This window comes from Haliotis asinina, chromosome 7 (assembly GCF_037392515.1).
Source record: "Haliotis asinina isolate JCU_RB_2024 chromosome 7, JCU_Hal_asi_v2, whole genome shotgun sequence".
Lineage (NCBI taxonomy): Eukaryota > Metazoa > Mollusca > Gastropoda > Lepetellida > Haliotidae > Haliotis > Haliotis asinina.
In genome coordinates this window covers 10,533,918-10,554,358 of record NC_090286.1, presented here as the reverse complement: position 1 = coordinate 10,554,358, position 20,441 = coordinate 10,533,918, and the positions used below count along the sequence as shown (strand labels likewise).

Genomic DNA, 20,441 nt, shown 5'->3' with positions numbered 1-20,441 from the left:
AAATTCACGGATCACATTCCGGACAGATATGAAGTGACGTATACATCCAAACATAAACAATGGTTTTCCCTAGATCCAAGTAACAGTTAATTGGTGGGAAACGCTGCCACTTTGGTGGGTTAACTTATAAATATAATGTGGTTCAGCACAATAAATAAATAAATAAATAAATAAATAAATAAATAAATAAATAAATAAATAAATAAATAAATAAATAAATAAATAAATAAATAAATAAATAAATAAATAAATAAATAGGAAACACATCTTGTATTCACAAGGGATCTTGATATCAAAGGAATGAAGATTTGATCACATCACATCTTGTTTGCAGAGAACACCACTTGCTCCAAATCTCTGTTCACAAACGGACTTAAGTGTACATAATATCACTGAAAACTGATGGTATGTCTTTTGGACACACGGTTTGGGGATTTAGACAACATACGGCGCTGTGCTATAATCGTATAACGTAAATCCTTAATGGATGTTTGTTTGCTGAGATAAGTTAACACTTCATTGAAATACACAAGTGACCATCCGGTTAAGAATATGTCATTTACAGACCACTAACACATGGCTGGAATGTTGCCGTGTGTGGCGCTAAACAATAAACATTCACTTCATTCAAATAGCATAAATCTGACTTTTAGCCGATTACTGTATTTTACTGCTTGCCTTTGATATAGGGTAGTCTCAAATTTGACGAAACGGCACGGCATTTGAAATACAACGAAATGATGTCATAAATCATAAGAGCGTTGATCATGTTCGAACTACTGGTAACTACTGGAAACCAGATAAATAGCTTATACTGAATGTTGGAAAATTCCACATGAACTTACTACTGTCCTACCCCGCTTGAAGTAATCACTTTACACCAGGAACGTTATAAAACAATATATTTTACACACTGTTTACATTTATATGCACCGATCCGCGAGTTTCAGTTTCCTAAGCACATTTTCAACTTCTGACTACCGAACACTGAACACAAGCTTTTTGATACTCTCAGGTTGAAAACTCATATTAGTAAGAGTTCACTCTGAGTTCGATAATGTGTTTCAATATAGGACATGATCAAAATTTAAGAACCAAATCAATTTCTTTTGAGTGAGTGGGTGAGTGAGTGAGTTAACATTTAACGTCACATCGGCAATATTGCAGCCATATCGTGACGAGAACATACGTGACATAAGAATATATATGTATATTATGAAGACCCTGTCGACGAAGGACAGTAAAACCACTAGCCTATCACAGTTAGTATTAAAAGTAGCGTGGAAATTTAAAAAAAAGATAGTATCACTATTTGGACAGTACACTATAAAACAGGCCATAGATCGCCAACAACAGAGGGTAGATCACCATACCAGGGACCATGGGGACTTACATTACTTCTGCTACCTGCATGATCCCTGGCTGGATTTACATCATCCCCTCAGTTGTTGGTGACTGCATGCAAGATTAGCCTCAAATTAAAATGACACATATTCTACGATTAAATAAGTGGAAGATCAAATCTGACTTAAACCGTTTTGGGACTTACGTACCCTCTCAGGAGGACAATAATTTTACGGTACTTCAACCCCCTTCGAGGATACAGCCACTAACAATCTTAGCTGCTAATTCAACTTCCAATCATAAAATGCTAATCTATTTACAAGTCATGTAACAAGTCTAATTCTTTTAAAAACGCAATGATTAAATGAGCACTGACATTACTAAAAAGATCTTTCATAGTTCTTGATTTAAAATACTGATCCCTTGTGATGGAATATTCCACACAGTCAAGCAGGACATGCTTGACTGTGATTCTCTCATCACAGGGGATACAAAACGGAGGATCTTCACCTTTAAACAAATATTCATGTGTATATCGTGTGTGGCCAATACGACATCGTCGCATGATGACCTCTTCAAATCTGGACTGACAACCCAAGTGAGTGTAACCAATGTAGGGTTTTATTTCATGTAGTTTGTTGATACCTACTTGAGTGTCCCACTTCTTCTGCATCAGATCACGGATGTAAGACCTAATGTTAGCTTTATAGTCAGTGTAGGGAATAAGAAGTGGTGTCACAGATTGTTTGAGTGCTGCCTTAGCAGCAAGGTCAGCCAGTGTATTCCCAGAAATGCCCACGTGGCTGGGTAACCAACAAAATACGATGTCGTATTGGCCAGTAGCAAGATCATTATGCAATTCAATAATTTCTATTAAAAGTGGATGTTTACAAGAAATATTTTTAATAGCCTGAAGGCAAGAAAGAGAGTCTGAATAGATTATGTATTGTTTACGTTTAGGGTGTCTTTGAATATATTCAAGAGCCGTTAGTATGGCGTTTGCTTCAGCTGTGAAAATAGAACTGTTGTCTGGCAATCTAGAAGATATTGTTCTGGATCCAATGACAGTGGCACTAGCTACTGCGCCACCATCCTTGGACCCATCTGTAAATAAGGGTCTGTAATTGCTATATTTAGTTTTTAATTGGTTATATTCGTGTTTATACTGTAATTCATTAGTTTCTGATTTTTTAAATGAAGTTAATGTTAGGTCGACTTGAGGCCTAACCAACTGCCAGGGAGGAGAAGAAAGAAGACGAGAGGGAGCTATGTTTTTCAGCTCAATGCCGGCCGAAGAAAGAAAGGGTTTAATTCTGTGCCCTAGAGGTGGAACCAGAGAAGACTTCTTGTCATACAAATCCCCATAAAGTGGATTGAACACACAGTTATATGCAGGGTTAGATTCATTGGAGTATAGTTTAGTAATGTATTGTAAGGATAATTTTATACGACGTTGTATAAGAGATGGTTCATCAGCCTCAACGTAAAGACTGTCAATAGGTGAAGTTCTGAAAGACCCAAGACAAAGTCTTAGACCTTGGTGGTGGACAGCATCTAATAGTTTAAGGTTACTTTTACAGGCTCCACCATATACGATGGAGCCATAATCGAGTTTTGAACGGATCAGTGATCGATATAGGTGTAGGAAGGTAGCTTGATCCCCTCCCCACTTTGAGTTGGAAACAACTTTCAACAGATCGAGTGCCTTCAGGCATTTGGCTTTGAGGGATTTAATATGCGGCAAAAAAGTTAAATGGGAGTCGAAAACTAGGCCCAGAAACTTGGCCTCCTTTACAACTTTAATGGGAGTGCTATTTAAACATACTTCAGGGTCTTTATGCGATTTATATTTCCTACAAAAGTGTAGACAGTTAGTTTTCGACTTTGAGAACTTAAAACCATTTTCAAGACACCATTTATTTATTTTATTTAAACATAACTGCAGTTGCCGTTCAATAGTATGCATATTTTTACCGCGACAGGAAATATTAAAATCGTCCACAAAAAGTGATCCATCAATTGAATCGTTTAAAACCTTGGATAAACTATTGATCTTAATGCTAAATAAGGTCACCGACAAAATACTGCCCTGGGGAACACCCTGATCCTGTGTATAATGATCAGACAGGGTTGAACCCACACGGACTTGAAATTGCCTGTCTTTTAAAAATTGTGATATAAAAAGAGGCAAACGGCCTCTCAAACCAAAACCATGTAGATCCTTCAAAATGCCATGTTTCCAGGTGGTATCGTAAGCCTTTTCAAGATCAAAGAAAATTGATACAGCATGTTGTTTATTGACAATAGCATTTTTAACGAAGGATTCTAAACGTACCAAATGATCTATGGTACTATGATTTTTCCTGAAACCACACTGAATATTTGTGATCAGGTTATTGGTTTCAAGATACCAAACTAATCTATTATTCACCATACGCTCCATGGTTTTGCAGACACAGCTAGTTAACGATATTGGTCTATAATTCGACGGATCTGTATGATCCTTACCAGGTTTTGGTATTGGAACTACAATGGCATTTCGCCATGAAGAAGGAAATTTGCCAGACGTCCATATTTGGTCAAATATATCCAAAAGTGTCATCAAACATGATTCAGGTAAGTGTTTCAGTAGCTGGTAATGTATATTATCATCACCTGTTGCAGTGTCGTGAGCTTGGTCAAGAGCCGTATGGAGCTCATGTAAGGAAAACACTTCATTGTAATCTTCCCCATTATTTGAATCGAAATTAAGTTTTATCTTTTCCTGTTGTTTCTGATATCTCTGAAACTGAGGGACATAATTCGCCGATGATGAATTTTCGGCAAGAGTTTCGCCAATTTTATTTGCAATTTCAGATGTGTCAGTAATTGAATTATCCCCATCTTTAAGATGGTGAACAGCAGCTTTTGAACCTTTACCTTTAATTCTTTGGACCATGTTCCATACCTTGGACATTGGCGTACGTGAATTAATTTTGGAGACATAATTTCTCCAGGATTGTCGTTTGTTTTGTTTGAAGGTACGACGTGCTTTCGCGTTGAGTATTTTAAATTTATTTAAGTTGTGGACAGTTGGGTGATGGCGGAAATATTTTTCTGCTTTTTTCCTCGCTTTCCTGGCTTGTCTACAATCTGTAATAAACCATGGTTTCCGTACATGTGGATACGTAGAGGACTTGGGTATACACTCATCAGCAATTTCATTTAAAACGTCAGAAAAACACTGAATGGGATCAGCTATGTCACTAAAAACTTCGGGCCGTATTTTAGATGTGCATAAAGCAAGAAATAAATACCAGTCTACTTTGGAAAAATTCCATCTCGAATATGATGGAGAGTCAGACGGATTAATTTCTGATAAGATAGTTGGAAAATGGTCACTTCCACAGAGGTCATTGTGGACCGACCATTCAAATTCATTAAGTAGCCTAGAATCTGAAAGAGACAAGTCTAGAGAAGAGTAAGTGCCAGTTGCAGGGTGCAGGTAAGTGCTAGAATCATCATTGTAAATACACAAATCATTATTGGAGATAAAATCTTCCAGTATTTGACCCTTTGAATTAGTGTTTGAGCCACGCCATATCGGGTTATGGCCATTGAGATCACCCATTATAATACAAGGTTTAGGAAGTTGGTCATAGAGAGCTTGCAGATCTGACAGTTGGAGTGTTGAAGAAGGCGGAATATACAAAGAGCATAGTGTAAAGGTAATATGAAGAGTAAGTCTAACTGCAACGGCTTGGAGGTTAGTTGCGAGTGGTACAGGACTATGTATAACATCCTGTTTAACAAGGATTGAAGATCCCCCAGTGGCTCTGTCACCCGGAGGTGAAAAATAATGATATGCATCAAAATGCCGTAAATCAAAAGTATCTGTCTGCTTCAAATAAGTTTCCTGCAGACAGAAAGCCGATGGTGCAAAATCTTGGACTAAAAGTTGTAACTCATTAAAATTGGACCGTAAGCCTCTACAATTCCACTGTACTAGTTTTTTAGAATGAACTATCTTTTAGGAGGGTTGATTGGGGATCTGCCCCGCACTTTCTTTGAGGGCGATAAACTATGTGCCCTTTGATGGATGCTATCAGAAACATCCATATTCTCTAGTGATCCAAATTTGTTAGATATTTTTATCTTATCTGACCCTTTAGATGCCCGATTTGTTTTTGAAGTGTCTATCCGTGATTTGATTTTGGACTTTCCAGGTTGGTTCTCATTTCTGTCAGGTTGAGAACAAGTTTGTGGAAGAGAATATTGTTCCTGCATGGGGTTCAGCTGTGAAAGTGATTTGCTGTCTGAGTGAACTGATCAGGAGACAATCGTGTAGGAGTGTCAGAGTTTACCCATGCCAAGTCTGTTTGGCATGAGTGCGAGGAGGTATTTTTAGTTGTAACTGAAGGACTTTCATTATGAGTTGTTTCGGTTGATGAACTGGCGATAGAAGCATAGGTTTCACTGTGTTCTCTAGACTGAACAAGCTTTTTTGCTTCAGCAAAGCTGACATTCCTGGTATATTTAACCCGATTTATTTCCATCTGTTTTTTCCAAACAGGACAGTCTTTATAAAAAGATGAGTGACTTCCGTGGCAGTTGGTGCATTTTTTATAACTATTGTCACAATCTTCTGTTACATGTGTATTCTCAGCACAGTGAGCACAAGTAACAGACAATGTACAATTATTCACTCCATGTCCGTACTTTTGACATTTAAAGCACCGCAGAGGACTAGGAATGTACACATCACCGTTCACATTACAGTAACCTGCCTTGATTGATTTAGGAAGGTTTGGCGCTGAAAACGAGAAGAGATAAGTGTTTGTTGGAACTGTTTGATTATTCTTGTGGGTTGTAAATCTCCTGACAAATAACACTCCTTGGTCCTTCATCTCAGAAGCAATATCAATCTCTGTCATGTCAGCAAAGAGGCGATCTCTGTCTCTTACAATCCCTTTTGCTAGTATTCAAAGTTCTATGAGCAGAGATCTTAACAGGAACACCAACAAACATATCTGTTGATAGCAGGTTCATTGCTTGCTGTTTCCTGTTACATTCGATTAACAGGGATCCTGAACGCAACCTCTGAACATTCTTCACTTCTCCTGCTATGCCAGAAACTCCTTTTGAAATAGCGAAAGGATTTAGTTTCAAGGGAGTCTTATCCAAAGTCTCAATAATCAGGAAACGCGGCCAGTAATCAACTAATGTGGAGGGTCGTTGTTCGTCATCAGTGTCATGGGGACATTTTGTTTTCTTAGAGGGTGTTTCGTAGTCTATGGTAAGTGTATAGTCGTTCATCATCCGAGCTCCCCACCCACCACGGAGTATCACAAGGACAATGCTAAACACAAGCGGATCTCCGACTTGCAGCACCAAGGATACTCAGATGATATACTCCAGCAGAAAAATTAAAAAAGATCAATAATTCCACCAGATTGGCCCATGAGCCACTGCCTTCTGGACATAGGACTCTAGGCAAGTTACAAAGTTGGATATCAAAATCACAATCAAAATAAAATTCTATCATCATGAAGCTAGAACAAAATTTGTAAATAGTGTCTCAAATTTGTGCAGCCAAATTTACACGTACAGGGCTTAGCATGACCAGCCGATTGGTTGAACCGGGCCCATTCAACCACCCGTCTAGGTGAAGTAAGGGTCGAAGGGGTGTGTTGAGCAAAGGAAACACGGTTACAGGCTCCCAGTGCCCTCAACCCCCAGACTCCCGTCCTCCACCGACACAGGGCCAAAACCCACGGCAAACGGGTTGGTGGACCAAATATCCCCCCGGGTCCACAACGGGGGTGTCGGCGAGCTCTTCGCGTTACCCAGCACCCACGACGAGGAGGTGGCTCGCCACGGGTGCCTATTTCTTTTGAAAACAAAAGATTAAATAAGGACGTGAAATAAAAAGATCCTTTAAATATGGAATTGTGAAATCTCGACCCCTTGGTATGATTCTATGACAACAAGGGATATATGTATGCCTATAGGTGGTCAGACACTATCGGAAACAACTTCATTTGAGAATGAAGGAGTGTGTGTGTGTGTGTGTCTCTGTGTGTGTGTGTATTAAAAAAGTGATGAGCATACCGAGCGTACAGTTGTAGATATCAAACAAGTAGTTTTCGAAATAATAACACAACACGGATCTTCTCCTGCATGTTTCCGTGTTGTGTTATTATTTCGGAAAATACTTGTTTTATATCTACATCTCTACGCTCGATATGCTCATCACATACTTTACACACACACACACACATACACACACACACACACACACACACACACACACACACACACACACACACACACTTACATATATATATAGTGCTTTCATAACATGTATCAAAATTTAGCCAAACCTACTTTATTAAGACATGCCAGACCTGTTCATATCACCGGACGATACTCAAAGAAGCGAGTCACGGTAACATTTAAAAGGTCGGTTCCCTTTAATGGTCCTGGGAGATAAAAAAAAAATACCTCAGTAATGTAAATACTCTACTTTTAATGGTGTTGGGTATCAGGGTTGAATAGCTGTGCCTTTACGCCAGAAACTGGTCCTCGCCTCGCCTGAGAGGTTGACACAAATCATTGACAATGTATATCTAGCCATTGAAAAAGACCGAAGTGAGAGTTTTTCATGATCATCCAGCTCAGCTGGTTTCATATGCTACGATTGGGAATACGGTCTATACTGGTTCTATATTGGTTATATACGTTCTATATATATTCTATACTGGGTTAACGACACACTCAGTTACTTCCAAAACACTAGTACTAGGCTCTTCCACCTCTCTCACTCGTGGACTGTTTGTTGTTATATAGTGGCTAAATATCAGTGCAATAGCCTATAGCTGAAGAGATGATGTAAATCCAATCCATGCCGGTAGCAAGAGTACTGCAAGTCCCCATGGTCCCTAGTATGGTGATCTACCTTCAGTTGTTGGCGATTTATAGCCTATTTTTATGCTATGTTTTGTTCAAATTCTGCTTTTCACATGCTAGTTCTAAGTTCGAACTGTATTCGATCTAGTTGTTTTACTCTCCTTTGACGAGATATTGCCGATGTGACGTTAAATATAAATTCATTCGATGTGCTAACCAGTCCCCATTGACTAATCGAGTATGGATCACTTGGCAGAGATTGGTATTGTGAGGACTATTCATCTCGTCAAACCACTCACGTAATCATTCTACTAATCCACCCCGGCCTCCTGATCCATCGCCTTATTTGATCGGATTGTCTATTTAAAACTACAATTCCCACGATAATGTTTATTAATAAAGTTTTGGTAATAACTTGTCGGATGAGGGGCATTAGTGTAAGAGATGACACAACTTTGCACTTGTTTGCAGACGATGTAACATTAGGTGACGACACTGACAGAGAGACACCGAGGACATAACTACTACTATCTAAAACATCTTATGTCTTGAATTTCAAGTGTGTCTGCTGGGTATTTCATTTTTGATGTATCAAAGTTCAAATCCAAGACAAACACGCTGACGCGTGCATATTTCATGGTGTTGTGACTGGAACAGCATACGGTACTGTACTATAAATATGATGACGTGATTACCTTATGCATGTCTCTTTGCTGAGATAAGTTACCCTTCCCTGAAATAGTGAGTGAGTGATTTTAGTTGTATGCCACGTAGTAATATTCCAGTTATATGTCGGCGGTCTGTAAATAATCGAGTCTGGACCATACAATCCAGTGATCAACAGCATGAGCATTGATCTGCGCAATTTGGGAACCGATGACATGTGTGAACCACGTCAGCGAGGCTGACTACTCGGTCCCAATTTGTCGCCTCTTACGGCATGCATAGTTTTCTTTTGTGGCAAGCATGGGTTGCTGAAGGCTTATTCTACCCGGGACCTTCACGGGTCCCTTCACTGAAATAATCAAGTGAAGATCCTCCTTAGAATCAATGATGTAGACACCGCCGTCATATGGCTAAAATATGTAACACTAAACAATATACAATGAATTCATTCAATCCGCATAACTCTGGTTTTCAGACTACTACTGTATCATATTGTTTGTCATTGGTTTAGTGTAGTCTCACATTTCACAACCTTACAACATGAAGTGGTCTTGATAATCCTTTCACGAGTTTGGAATACATGGACATGATAGAACGTTGATCCTGTTTACTCGAACTGCTGGGAACCAGATAAATATTTATACTGAACGTTCGACTAATCCGATTCGACCTTAATATTTGTTATAGCCATCTGAAAGCATTCGCTCTAGATCGTATACGCTGTGCAAATAAGGTATGTTATGCATATTTTGTATATTCACGTGAACCGTTGAGTCCGTCGTGTCCAGACGACGTAAGCATACTTCCAACTCTTGACAACCGAATATTCAACACATCTGTTTTAACACATTCAGGTAGCTGATACATACCGACCAGTGAGAGTTCTCTTGAGTTCGGCACCATTCAAGATTCGATCTTTCCAAGTGCGTGCAAACGAAAGTCATGTGTGAATAAAACGAAAAAAAATCAAGAGATTGACACTATGCATCAGCGTGTACAATCATGTCAGCGTCATTTTATGACATGTATGGGTTATTGAAGATCAAATAAAAACGTCTTTTATGCCATATTCTCGCTCTGGAGCCACCTGGGTCATGACATGTGTGATACTCGAGGCTCCTTGCAACATTTATCCTGGTTAGGTATAACTAACCCGTGTGTCTGGCGATGCCTTACCTGTAAATGAAAACATTTGGGTTCACCCTGATATAAGAGTGTAATGAATTCGTTAACGATAATAGTTGCTACTCCTGGGAACGTTCATTACTGTAGGAAAACAAAAGCCCAGCACTGAACGTCAGTGTTGTGTTGACTTGAAATCTCACTCGATATTCCCTTTAGTCCCATTCACTCTATGGCTGTTTGCACAGATGAACAGGTTTGTAATCTAGATCCCCTTGCTGGTCTCTGCGACACTGTGTCGCAATGGCTGTGCGCGACGGTGTTGTAATTTTGCTTGCCAGTTTCACCCTCGTTACAGGTAAGTATTTTCTCTGTGTTTCAGCGCCAACTAAGGGCAGCATAGACCTGTTGGTATTTCTAAACTGTGTGGGAACATGACGTTACTTACGAGTGCCTATACACGGTACAGACAACGGTACAGACAACATAGCCGTTGATGAATATTGGTACCTTAATATTTCGTTGTATCATGCCATCTACTAAATGATGTCATATTGAATTATGCAACCTGTGTAATGCAGAATATTAACATTAACTCAGCAATAGGTCTCAATTTGACGATTTGTAAGGTTTCCTGAAAAGGTGGCCTGAAATGTAAATGACAGCAACACAAGTACATTTCGTCGTGTGATTTATGTGTGCATGTATGCACAATATATGTACGGACGGACGGATGAATGCATGCATGCATGCACGTATTCAGTATGGGTAGATACTATGGAAATGGCGAAACACAATACACACAGTTATGTTTATGACGAGTATCCATTTTATGTCCCCACAAGACAATCAAGTATTGCCAGTGATGTCCTAAAAGTAACACTAGTAACCGTATCCACCATGGAGTGAATAGGTAAGGGTATCCACGACACAGGTGTTTACACACATCTATCACTCGAGTTTGTACTCAATCGTCAAAAGTCGGGTTAGGTTGTTGACTTTAAACGTGTTACCACCCGATATTACTTCCTGTTTAACAACATCGTCAGCCTTTCTCTTGCGTGAATGTATCCATCATGGAATACTTTCTAAATAATAATTTTGTTTTGTATAATGTTATTTTGGCTATATCACAACAGTGCCTGTGGCAGGCTACATTATTCTGACTATGTATATTTGTGAATCTATAGAGTATCTGGAAAACGCTAGGCACTGGAAACTGTCAAACCAGTATCTGTGCAATCCTGGAAGCTTTCAATACCGGTATAAAATCTCAGTCCCGTCTGTGGCTTGTAAATTTATCACCATCTCAACCATCATATACGTTCTCCTAACTGGATCATTTCTTCAGTTCCGATGAGTGTTCCGACATGGGGCCGTAAGTGTAAATAATATCGTTAAAAACTTGTGATAAGTTTTGGACACATAGTTATGAATACGAGCTATTCATGATGCACTCATCACCAGCTGTTCTTACTGTATGTGTGGATTTCTATTCTTACTTGCTAGGTACTAGAACAAATGTTGCTGAGCGGAAACAGGCATGGATGAGTTCACACTTGGACGGCAGTCATCCTGCCAGCAGAGCTGTAGACGGAGTAATAAGTGCAAACAAGGATGGATACGTAGCCCACACTGCGACAGGTCAATCTAGCGCCTGGTGGAAGGTGGATCTGCAGACAACTGTGCAGTCAGCTCAGGTTATCCTGTACTTCAGAACAGACTGTACGTATAGACTAATAACTGACGATTTCATATGAATCAGAATCACAATATGAAATGCAAACTGGAGACCATATACTGACTTTTTACTGCATCCAATCATGCATTGAAATCCATCTTGATGTCGGACGGTGTGCTAAAGTCAAATGGTGGTTGATTTCTAGTTACAATTCATGCCAATAGCCATCAACATACGATTATGATGTTTACTTTTCCCAAATGCTGATTTTCTTTTGCGGTATATGTATTTCTAAAAACAAACATAACGAGTTTACAACCAAACCTTTCATTCAAGATAATCGAAATATATATCAGCAGACATGCATTCTAAGTTTACAATGACTTGAACGCTTTGCTGTTATTTTGTTCATGGTCTAGTATACGGTAAGTATTAACTCACTCATGCTATAGCCATTAAAATATGTCTGTACCTTAATTAAGTTTGGAGACGGTGGCCAGTGTTCCCAGTCGTCAAAATCAAGGTCACGACATGTCAGATATAGATATATATATCTATGTGTCTATATATATCATTGTTGGCACGCTTCATTATGATCTGGGTGTTGGGAGTAGCCTCATGGTGAAAGCGTTCGCTCCTACTTGGAAAACAGGTTCAATTCCTCACATGGGTACAATGACTGAAGCCCATCTCTGGTGTCTTAAAACACGAAGCCAGTTAATTTCTTTGAGCGTATTACTTTTGTCAAGAGTCATTTAACATCTTCATCAGTGAAAAATATATATCTGGAGAAAATGTCTCAAAGAACAGATAGAAGTGGCATAAAAAATTTTCAAAGGAAGTTCATCAAACAACTCGCTACGCAATGGCATACGCCTCAGCAAAACAGTAAAGACATATACTAAAACACTGTTAGGAATAAGCAAGGGTACATAAGAGCCAGATGTGTACAATGTGACATAACGGCACGTCGTAATTACGCACTGTTTCCTTTATGTCACTCAAACCTGGTATAAGTGGTTATATTTCTTTTATTAGACGCCCTTCATTAAGCTCTTTGTATCTCTGCTTGTTTCAGACAAGTACAGGCGTAATGGCGTGCAGCTATACACATCCGAGACAAATTCATCTGAGCCAAAAGAAGGGAATCTGTGCCACACTGTAACTGGGCGTCCTAACGGAACAGACATCAACGATGTACTGAATGTGACCTGTCCTGGGAACTGGCGCTACCTGACTGTCTACACAGATACTGACAATGATGGATCTGGTCCTATATTGGACTTTGCGGAAGTGCAGGTGTGGAGTAAGTATTCTCTTGTACGTGAAGTGATAACTATATTGACGAAATCTCTCTGCACACCATTTTACAATATTGTGACACATAGAAAAAGGGACGTTTAATACATGTTTCTATTCTGGAACTATATGGCATTCTGTTATATACAAACTGTATCACACGGATTGTTTGAACAACATAAGCTAACTCTCCATGAACGTATATAGAAAACAACCACATTCGTTTGCAATACGAGTTATATAGTATTCAACGTAGTCACCGAGAGTTGTGATGTGGTTCACTTCCAAACTCGTCAATATTTTGCTCATAATATTTGAAGTAGACATGAGCGGATTTTAGCACGATGCCTCCCGATCGCCTAGATAAAATTACATTTACTCTTATGAAATACCATGGGCTGGACTTTCAATTTAGGTATCAAAGTGTCTATATCAATGCAAGATATACTGATACTGGCTGAAAGTGGTCCGACGGTTCATCTGTAGTCCACATCTGCGGTAGCGTTGTGTATGCAACACAACGTGATGATTGAGACACGGGAGCAGAATTATCAGAGGATCGAGCTAACTCTAAAATGCATTTGTGCTCTTGTTTCGTATCAGAGGAAATGTACATCTAAGAAATATTCATAAAGTGTAACGTCTGCCACTCGATTCATCATACAAAATACACAAGCTATTGTTACGGTTAAGAATTTACCGTGACAAACGATGTAAGAAATCCCCCTGTGAACCAGCAAAACAGAACACAGACAAGTCATAAACGTTCAAATTGTATTATTATGCAACGACAGCAAGGTATACAAAGTCACAAGTCAATAGTCACAATGCTGATTATAAATACAATACAAATGAGACAAAATCTAAGTCAATGTGTCACATAATATAATATATCAAACTCACCAAAGTCTCAGTACGAGAGTTAATCAGCTATGCAGAATGTAAACACAGCGATGGTCTGACAGTGGATAATGTAGGTCAGGCGTTGATGATCAAGCGTGGCAGATCGATTTGACTCAAATAATCATCTGATAGAAAGTAAGATTTCTTGTCTACGAATGCCTTTACAACGCATTCGGTTGTACAGTTGTCAGTATCAGTAGTTAGTACTGCTTTCAAACTGTGGCAAACTGAGATTTACTAAATATAATGTGAGAAAGATGTGTCGAAAGGTGTGTAACGCTTGGAAAAAAATGTGCTTGTGGACTACTTGTAGGAAACCCGAGTGTTATTTTGAAATATATTGTTATATACAGGCTTGGAATGAGCCAAACCTGCATAACAAATATGGCTTGTGAAAATATTTTCCTCATGATCAAAAGGTAATACGAGAAAGGGTGTTTACTCATGTCATTAACGTAAGACATGATATTTAGCATGTTTTACAAGTGATAAAATTCTGTGCATTGTATTGTATGTACATCATGCATTGCCACGGCCTCACTTCCATATGTGTTATCTCCTTTTACACTTCTTATTGCATTACTGTTATCCGGTATGTTATTCAGTCTGTACGGTGGGAACGTACGGTCCAGATTGTACCAGAAACTGCAGCTCCAGACATTGCAAGGTATTCTCTTCTACGTGTGATCATATCACTGGGACCTGTCCTGCTGATGGATGTCAGGATGGATGGATGGGCGTGGACTGCACCACAGGTAGTGTAGTGTCCTTTCACGGTGCATTATTCAGTAGTCAACAGATAGTCGACTTGCCTTCAAGCAATGTCGATATATCATAGCACGTACAGTCCACCAAGAAATAGTGTTGTGGGAATTTTCTGGGTCGATGAGCAGCCTTGTATTTCAATGTCAGGTTCAGTCAACGAGAGAGTCATTTCCGGATGTTACTTTATTGTGCCATGTTGATAGATAGCTAAAACAATTAGTAACAGCAGATGCATACAACTTGATAAAACGCAAACTGGAATTGTGCTTGTGTGGCGATCATAATGACAATGTAAGAAAACATCTGGTAAATATTAATGTACTTGCAAGATGCGAGAGACATGCTTTATGGAATGATTTCGTAAAAAAAGCAGAACAAAGCATACTTACGTGGACCATTACTGGAGATAGAGATACAGGATGGATCCGGCCCCAGCAATCTTTCATAGTTTTTCTTCAAACTTCACCAAATAGTTTTGTAACAAATAGTTGGCACGACCGCTGTTGTAACCACGGCGACCTGAGAGCACAGTGTTGTTATTTCATACCTCAGTGTTGATTTTACAGATGTACGCATTTTGAAAACGAACACGAGTACATTTGTCAACAATTTCTGCGGTGTCTAGATTGACACATACGTTCAGCTGTCCCGATGTTGCAAAACCAGCTGCTATGTTGTGTCCTGTGTCAACATACCATTACAATACTTCCAATATCTGATTCGTGCATCCAAAAAGTATGGCGATGTCCACACACACACACACACGCACGCACGCACGCACGCACGCACGCACGCACGCACGCACGCACGCACGCACGCACACACACACATACATACATATCATATTCTGGAACATCCTTGTAGACACTCCGTGGTGGGTGGGGAGCTCGAGTGCTGAATACCTGTCCTTTCACCATGTCACAACAACTATTTGGTTCATCTAGAAATGAAAAGAAGAGGCGTTGTGAAACTCCAAATGATGACGCCTGGCCTCGTTTCCTAGTAGTTGAGGCTGTTGACTTTCTCCCGATAAAATACACGTTCGCCATTTCTAAGGCAGTATCCGGGATCTGTGGTGAAGTTAAGAATGTCACCCGTCTCTGCAGTGGATCACTTCTGGTTGAATGAGCTCGGAGACAGCAATCTATTAATTTGTTATCTGTCAAAACATTTGCCTATAATGAGGTGACTGTGTCCGCGCACACACCATTGAATTGTTGTCGAGGCATCATCCGTGACAGGTCGTGTTGTCTGTCGGACATTGCAGCAGTGCTCGTAGATCAGGGTGTGACAGGTGTAAAACGTTTCACCGGTGTAAAACTAACGCATATCTCTATTTCGTGTTTGAAGACAACCGGTTCTAAGATTTTCGATTACATAATTTCCAGCCATATTTCTATGGGGAAAATAGGATTCTCCAATGAGAGAAACAACTTCTCCGATCGGCAGTCGATGTGGAAACGCCATCTTTATTTTGAGTAAGGCTAGCATCCGGTTACTAAGGTTACGTTCGATTATGATGGGTCTGGCTGGAATGGTGCAGTGACGCCAACACATTGTGACATAATGCAAAAAAGTGGACACTACCATCTCATAAAGTATTGTCGGCGCCTTTGATCTCTCACCGAAGTATCTTCCTAGAAGTAATTTCACCGAAGTAATTTCCTAGAAACAGATGATGGTAATTCCTTGTGATAATTCTTATATCGCTTGATACTGATTTTATGTACAGGTATGGTAATAGACTTTGACCAAGGTTTATTGTTGTAACTTTAATCAGTACATAGATTTTCACATAGTGTTATGGGCTTTTTTCCACATCGTATTCAGCATGTGGCTCTGAAACATACGGTGCCAACTGTGCCGAAAACTGCAGTTCCCGACACTGTAAGATGTCTTCCACCGCATGTGACCACATCCGTGGAGCCTGTCCAGTTGATGGATGTGAGGACGGATGGACGGGAATAGACTGTACTACAGGTAATGTGTCGACATTTACGACTAGTATTGCAATTGCACTGTCTACATGGGAATATATGATGTTCGTTCGAGTATTTCTCGGATCTTTATGGTAATTACATTTTTTTGCTGAGAAGTCAAATTCGATTCCTAAAACCGATTACTTCTTCCCTTGTCATTCGACCGTACACGATTTCACTGGTTACACCATCAACGACATTACCACCGAGGGTAACAGGTATTACACTTTGAGAAATGCAACTGTAATTAATAACTCATTTGGACATATTTTGGAAACATTACGTTTTACTCTAGTTTTACGCAATATTGCTTAACTCAGCAATATTGAAGCTAAATGGCTGCGGAAAATAACGCCTCTGTTCAACTGACACATTGGCGTTTTAATTAATGGGTGCAATCTCAAGAAATACAGTTTAGATTTTTGTCTTCTTTCAAATTAAAAGAAATGGGTATTTGTATTCTTGGTCTGAGGACATTCCTCATCAAATGTTCTTACCTAATGGTCATGGCTACATGTACACACTAGTGCTGTCATAAATCATACGAGTGCTCTCCACAGTGAGTCCATGTCCGATTCAGAATCACAGTGTGATGAGTTTTCATATCATCTCATACTGACGAAATGAATATTGCACATGCCTCTCGCTTACCTGGCTGACTTATCATAACAACTATGTCACAAATCGTCATATAGTTTCTGAAAAGAACGGTGGTTTTTAACATATTTTCTCTTTTTTTAAGAAAAAAAAAGCTTATGAAGAGTTGGTATGCTTTTCCTAGTTACTTTGGCTTTGGTTTGAGTCCTGCTCAAAGGAACAACTTTAGGGATAATAATAACTACTCCAGACATAAGTTATCCGTGTGCTGATTTCTTTGGGAATGAACTGTATCCTTTCCAGTGTGTGCCTCTGGAACATACGGTGCCAACTGTACAGGAAACTGCAGTTCTCGACACTGTAAGATGCCGTCCACCTCATGTGACCACATCAGAGGAGCCTGTGCAAATGGTGAATGTGAAGACGGATGGATGGGGACAGACTGTACAACAGGTAATGTGGTCTGTATTGGAATACAAAACTCTTTTCCATATTTCTCTCGTCGGTGAACAGTCGGAAGATATGTCTCTTCAAATAAAGAAGTTGTTATCCATAAAATTTTTATTACGATGGTGCGCCGTTTCGGTACAGATTCTTACACCATTGTCAAGCAGGAACGTAACATACAGTGTTGGCAAAGCATGTGTAATAAGGCTTCCGAAGACGACAAGGTAACAAGGTAATTAACACAATAGGGTGGGGACTGAGGTGATGAAACCAGTGGGTAGACATTGGCTGAAGGAGTAGAAGCCAGCAATGTACAAATGTAAGGTATATGAATGGCATTGGTGTGAAACAACATCGGTCACAAAGTCCGACAGCAAATCAGCCATCGCTGATCACATCCAGTTTTGATATATTTCTTCTCTTGTCATTGTGTCATTCAGGTTTTCACTAGTTATACCATCGACAAAATTATGCCCAAAAAGATAAGTCAATAACAGTTTCAACGGAGTTTAGACTGTGAAAATGTGACTGGAATTAATACCACATTGGAACAGATTTCGGTAATCACCTCTGCCTATTTCAAGAATACAGTTTGTCTTACTTATCGTGGCGACATTGGACTAAATGGGGAAATATTGTCCCTCTAGGTCTATAAACATTCCTTATCAAATGACCCTTGTTGGTTGTGCCTCTATCTGTGCCCTAACTTCACCATAGACGTATGTTATGTCACTCAAGGTGTTCACACAATCACAAAACATGTATTTCAAACCTCGCAGATTAATTATTTTGCAAACAAATGACATTCATTTTATGAAAGACGTATATATACCTCTTTAATTTTATTATCATACCATGAATACTTGTCGGTATCTGAATGTTCAGACTCAATGCACAATAACGGTGTACCCAAATAACTCAAATTTTATTGGTATATGATCTGATTCGGACCCTAGCACAGCTGCTAAATCGATAACATTATTTCCGATAGAAGAAAGTGATAATTTGCGGACACATACGACCCTGTACATTGAAAAGCACTTACCAAGTATACTTTTCCATTACATACACCTACAAATATTGGCAGTGCTGTTAGTATTAAATGTTACACATTTTACTGACTTAGAGTCTCTCCATGCAGTGTATCCTTACAATGATCAGGTGATTATAACAGTCATGACTCACCCATATTCATACCTTAAAACTTCGAAACAAGACCGTCAGGATGGCAAGAGTTCGTTTTCATGACTTCTGACTATGGAGCTAACTGTGGATAAAACTTGTACACTTCGTATCTGCATTGAGACCTCAATCGGTGATAGGATACAAGCGCTGTGTGAAGGTGGATGTGCAGCTGTGTATAACGGAACAGATTGTACTGATGGTATTTTGGGGGACATAAGCAGCGATGTTATTTTCTAAATAATACGTTTCTGGCACACACCGCTACCAATGTGTCTTTTGCTAAAACAGATAAATTTAGTACACAATTTACTTTACTGCATTGGTTGAACAGTAATTTATCTAAGGTTTCTACCCTAACGTTATCGTGAACATGTTTAATCTCTATAGTGTCGGATTGTGATGTCAAACAATCTGAATTTAGTAGACGTGTATCTTCCATAATGAGCGGCGGTTCAGTATAAAATGTAATCTATACTAAATATGGTATAATATCAACCATACTGTCCACAAAGTGCTTATGGTTGTTTGCTAGTTTGTTGCTCAACGCTGCTCGTAGCAGTATTCCAGCTTTGTGGCCGCGGTCTGTAATAATCGAGTTTTAACCAGACAATTCAGTGAACAACAGCATGAACTCTCGCACTTGTGATACGATAGCATATGCCAACCATTCCTGACCACCCAATCGTGTTAGTCGCCTTACAGGAATGGTTGCTCAGGGATCATCCACATCATCACGGGTTTCACGAATGTCTTTTCACACCTTCACCAGCTTCCACTTCCACTTCAGCCTGTTCCAGTATGATGTACGGACCTAACTGTGTCAGATCCTGCAGTGACCGACATTGTACAACAAACTCATCTACGTGTGACGGGGTGTCTGGAGAATGTCCTGGTGGCTGTGAATTTGGGTGGACAGAAATAGACTGTTCCAGTAGTAAGTTATTGCTTTGCTTTTCCTGATGATAATGTATCTTATTCGTTAAACTGAATTTTAAATTAATCATTGGACCTATACTGCATTCACCTTTTCAAAATGCATTGATTGTTGATTGCTGCATGTTAATTTGCAAACATCCCTAAAAGTGTCATAATTATGTCATCTTGGACAGCCTACCTTTACCACTAACATGGTTTGGTGATCAACCATAAATAGCAATGTTTAAGGGGTATATCTTGGAAGCATACCGTGGCATTGTTAAGCATGTAGGCCACGTTGCTGTCCAATAAAGTACATAAAAAACATTAAACGCTTGAAATGCAGATTGAAAATACTAAGCACTATTTCAATGGTGTTATTATTCGTAATTAAGATTGTTAGTAGCTGTATGCTCGATGGGGGTTAAAGTACTGAAAAATTATTGTCCACCTGAGAGGGCACGTAAGTCCCAATACATCCAAAGTCCATCAAACCTTTCCACTTCTTTTAATCGTAATAAATATGGAATTTTACCTTCGTCGACAGTTTTTTTTTTACAATGTATCATTAATTATTATGTATAAAACTTAACAATTAGTAAATACTGCCGATGTGACGATAAATGTTAAGTCACTCACTCCGTGGTATT

General features: G+C 39.4%; 1 protein-coding gene across 1 annotated transcript in view; it reads left to right on the top strand.

The window, feature by feature from the left end:
- Positions 1 to 20,441, top strand: part of LOC137290330 (receptor-type tyrosine-protein phosphatase alpha-like) — a 100,559-nt gene that overhangs the window by 66,347 nt on the left and 13,771 nt on the right. The window contains exons 2-7 of the mRNA XM_067821173.1: positions 11,530 to 11,745; positions 12,780 to 13,007; positions 14,509 to 14,658; positions 16,499 to 16,648; positions 17,548 to 17,697; positions 19,664 to 19,810. Of these exons, the coding sequence (XP_067677274.1) occupies positions 11,530 to 11,745; positions 12,780 to 13,007; positions 14,509 to 14,658; positions 16,499 to 16,648; positions 17,548 to 17,697; positions 19,664 to 19,810 (1,041 nt within the window). The remainder of the gene's footprint in view (positions 1 to 11,529; positions 11,746 to 12,779; positions 13,008 to 14,508; positions 14,659 to 16,498; positions 16,649 to 17,547; positions 17,698 to 19,663; positions 19,811 to 20,441) is intronic.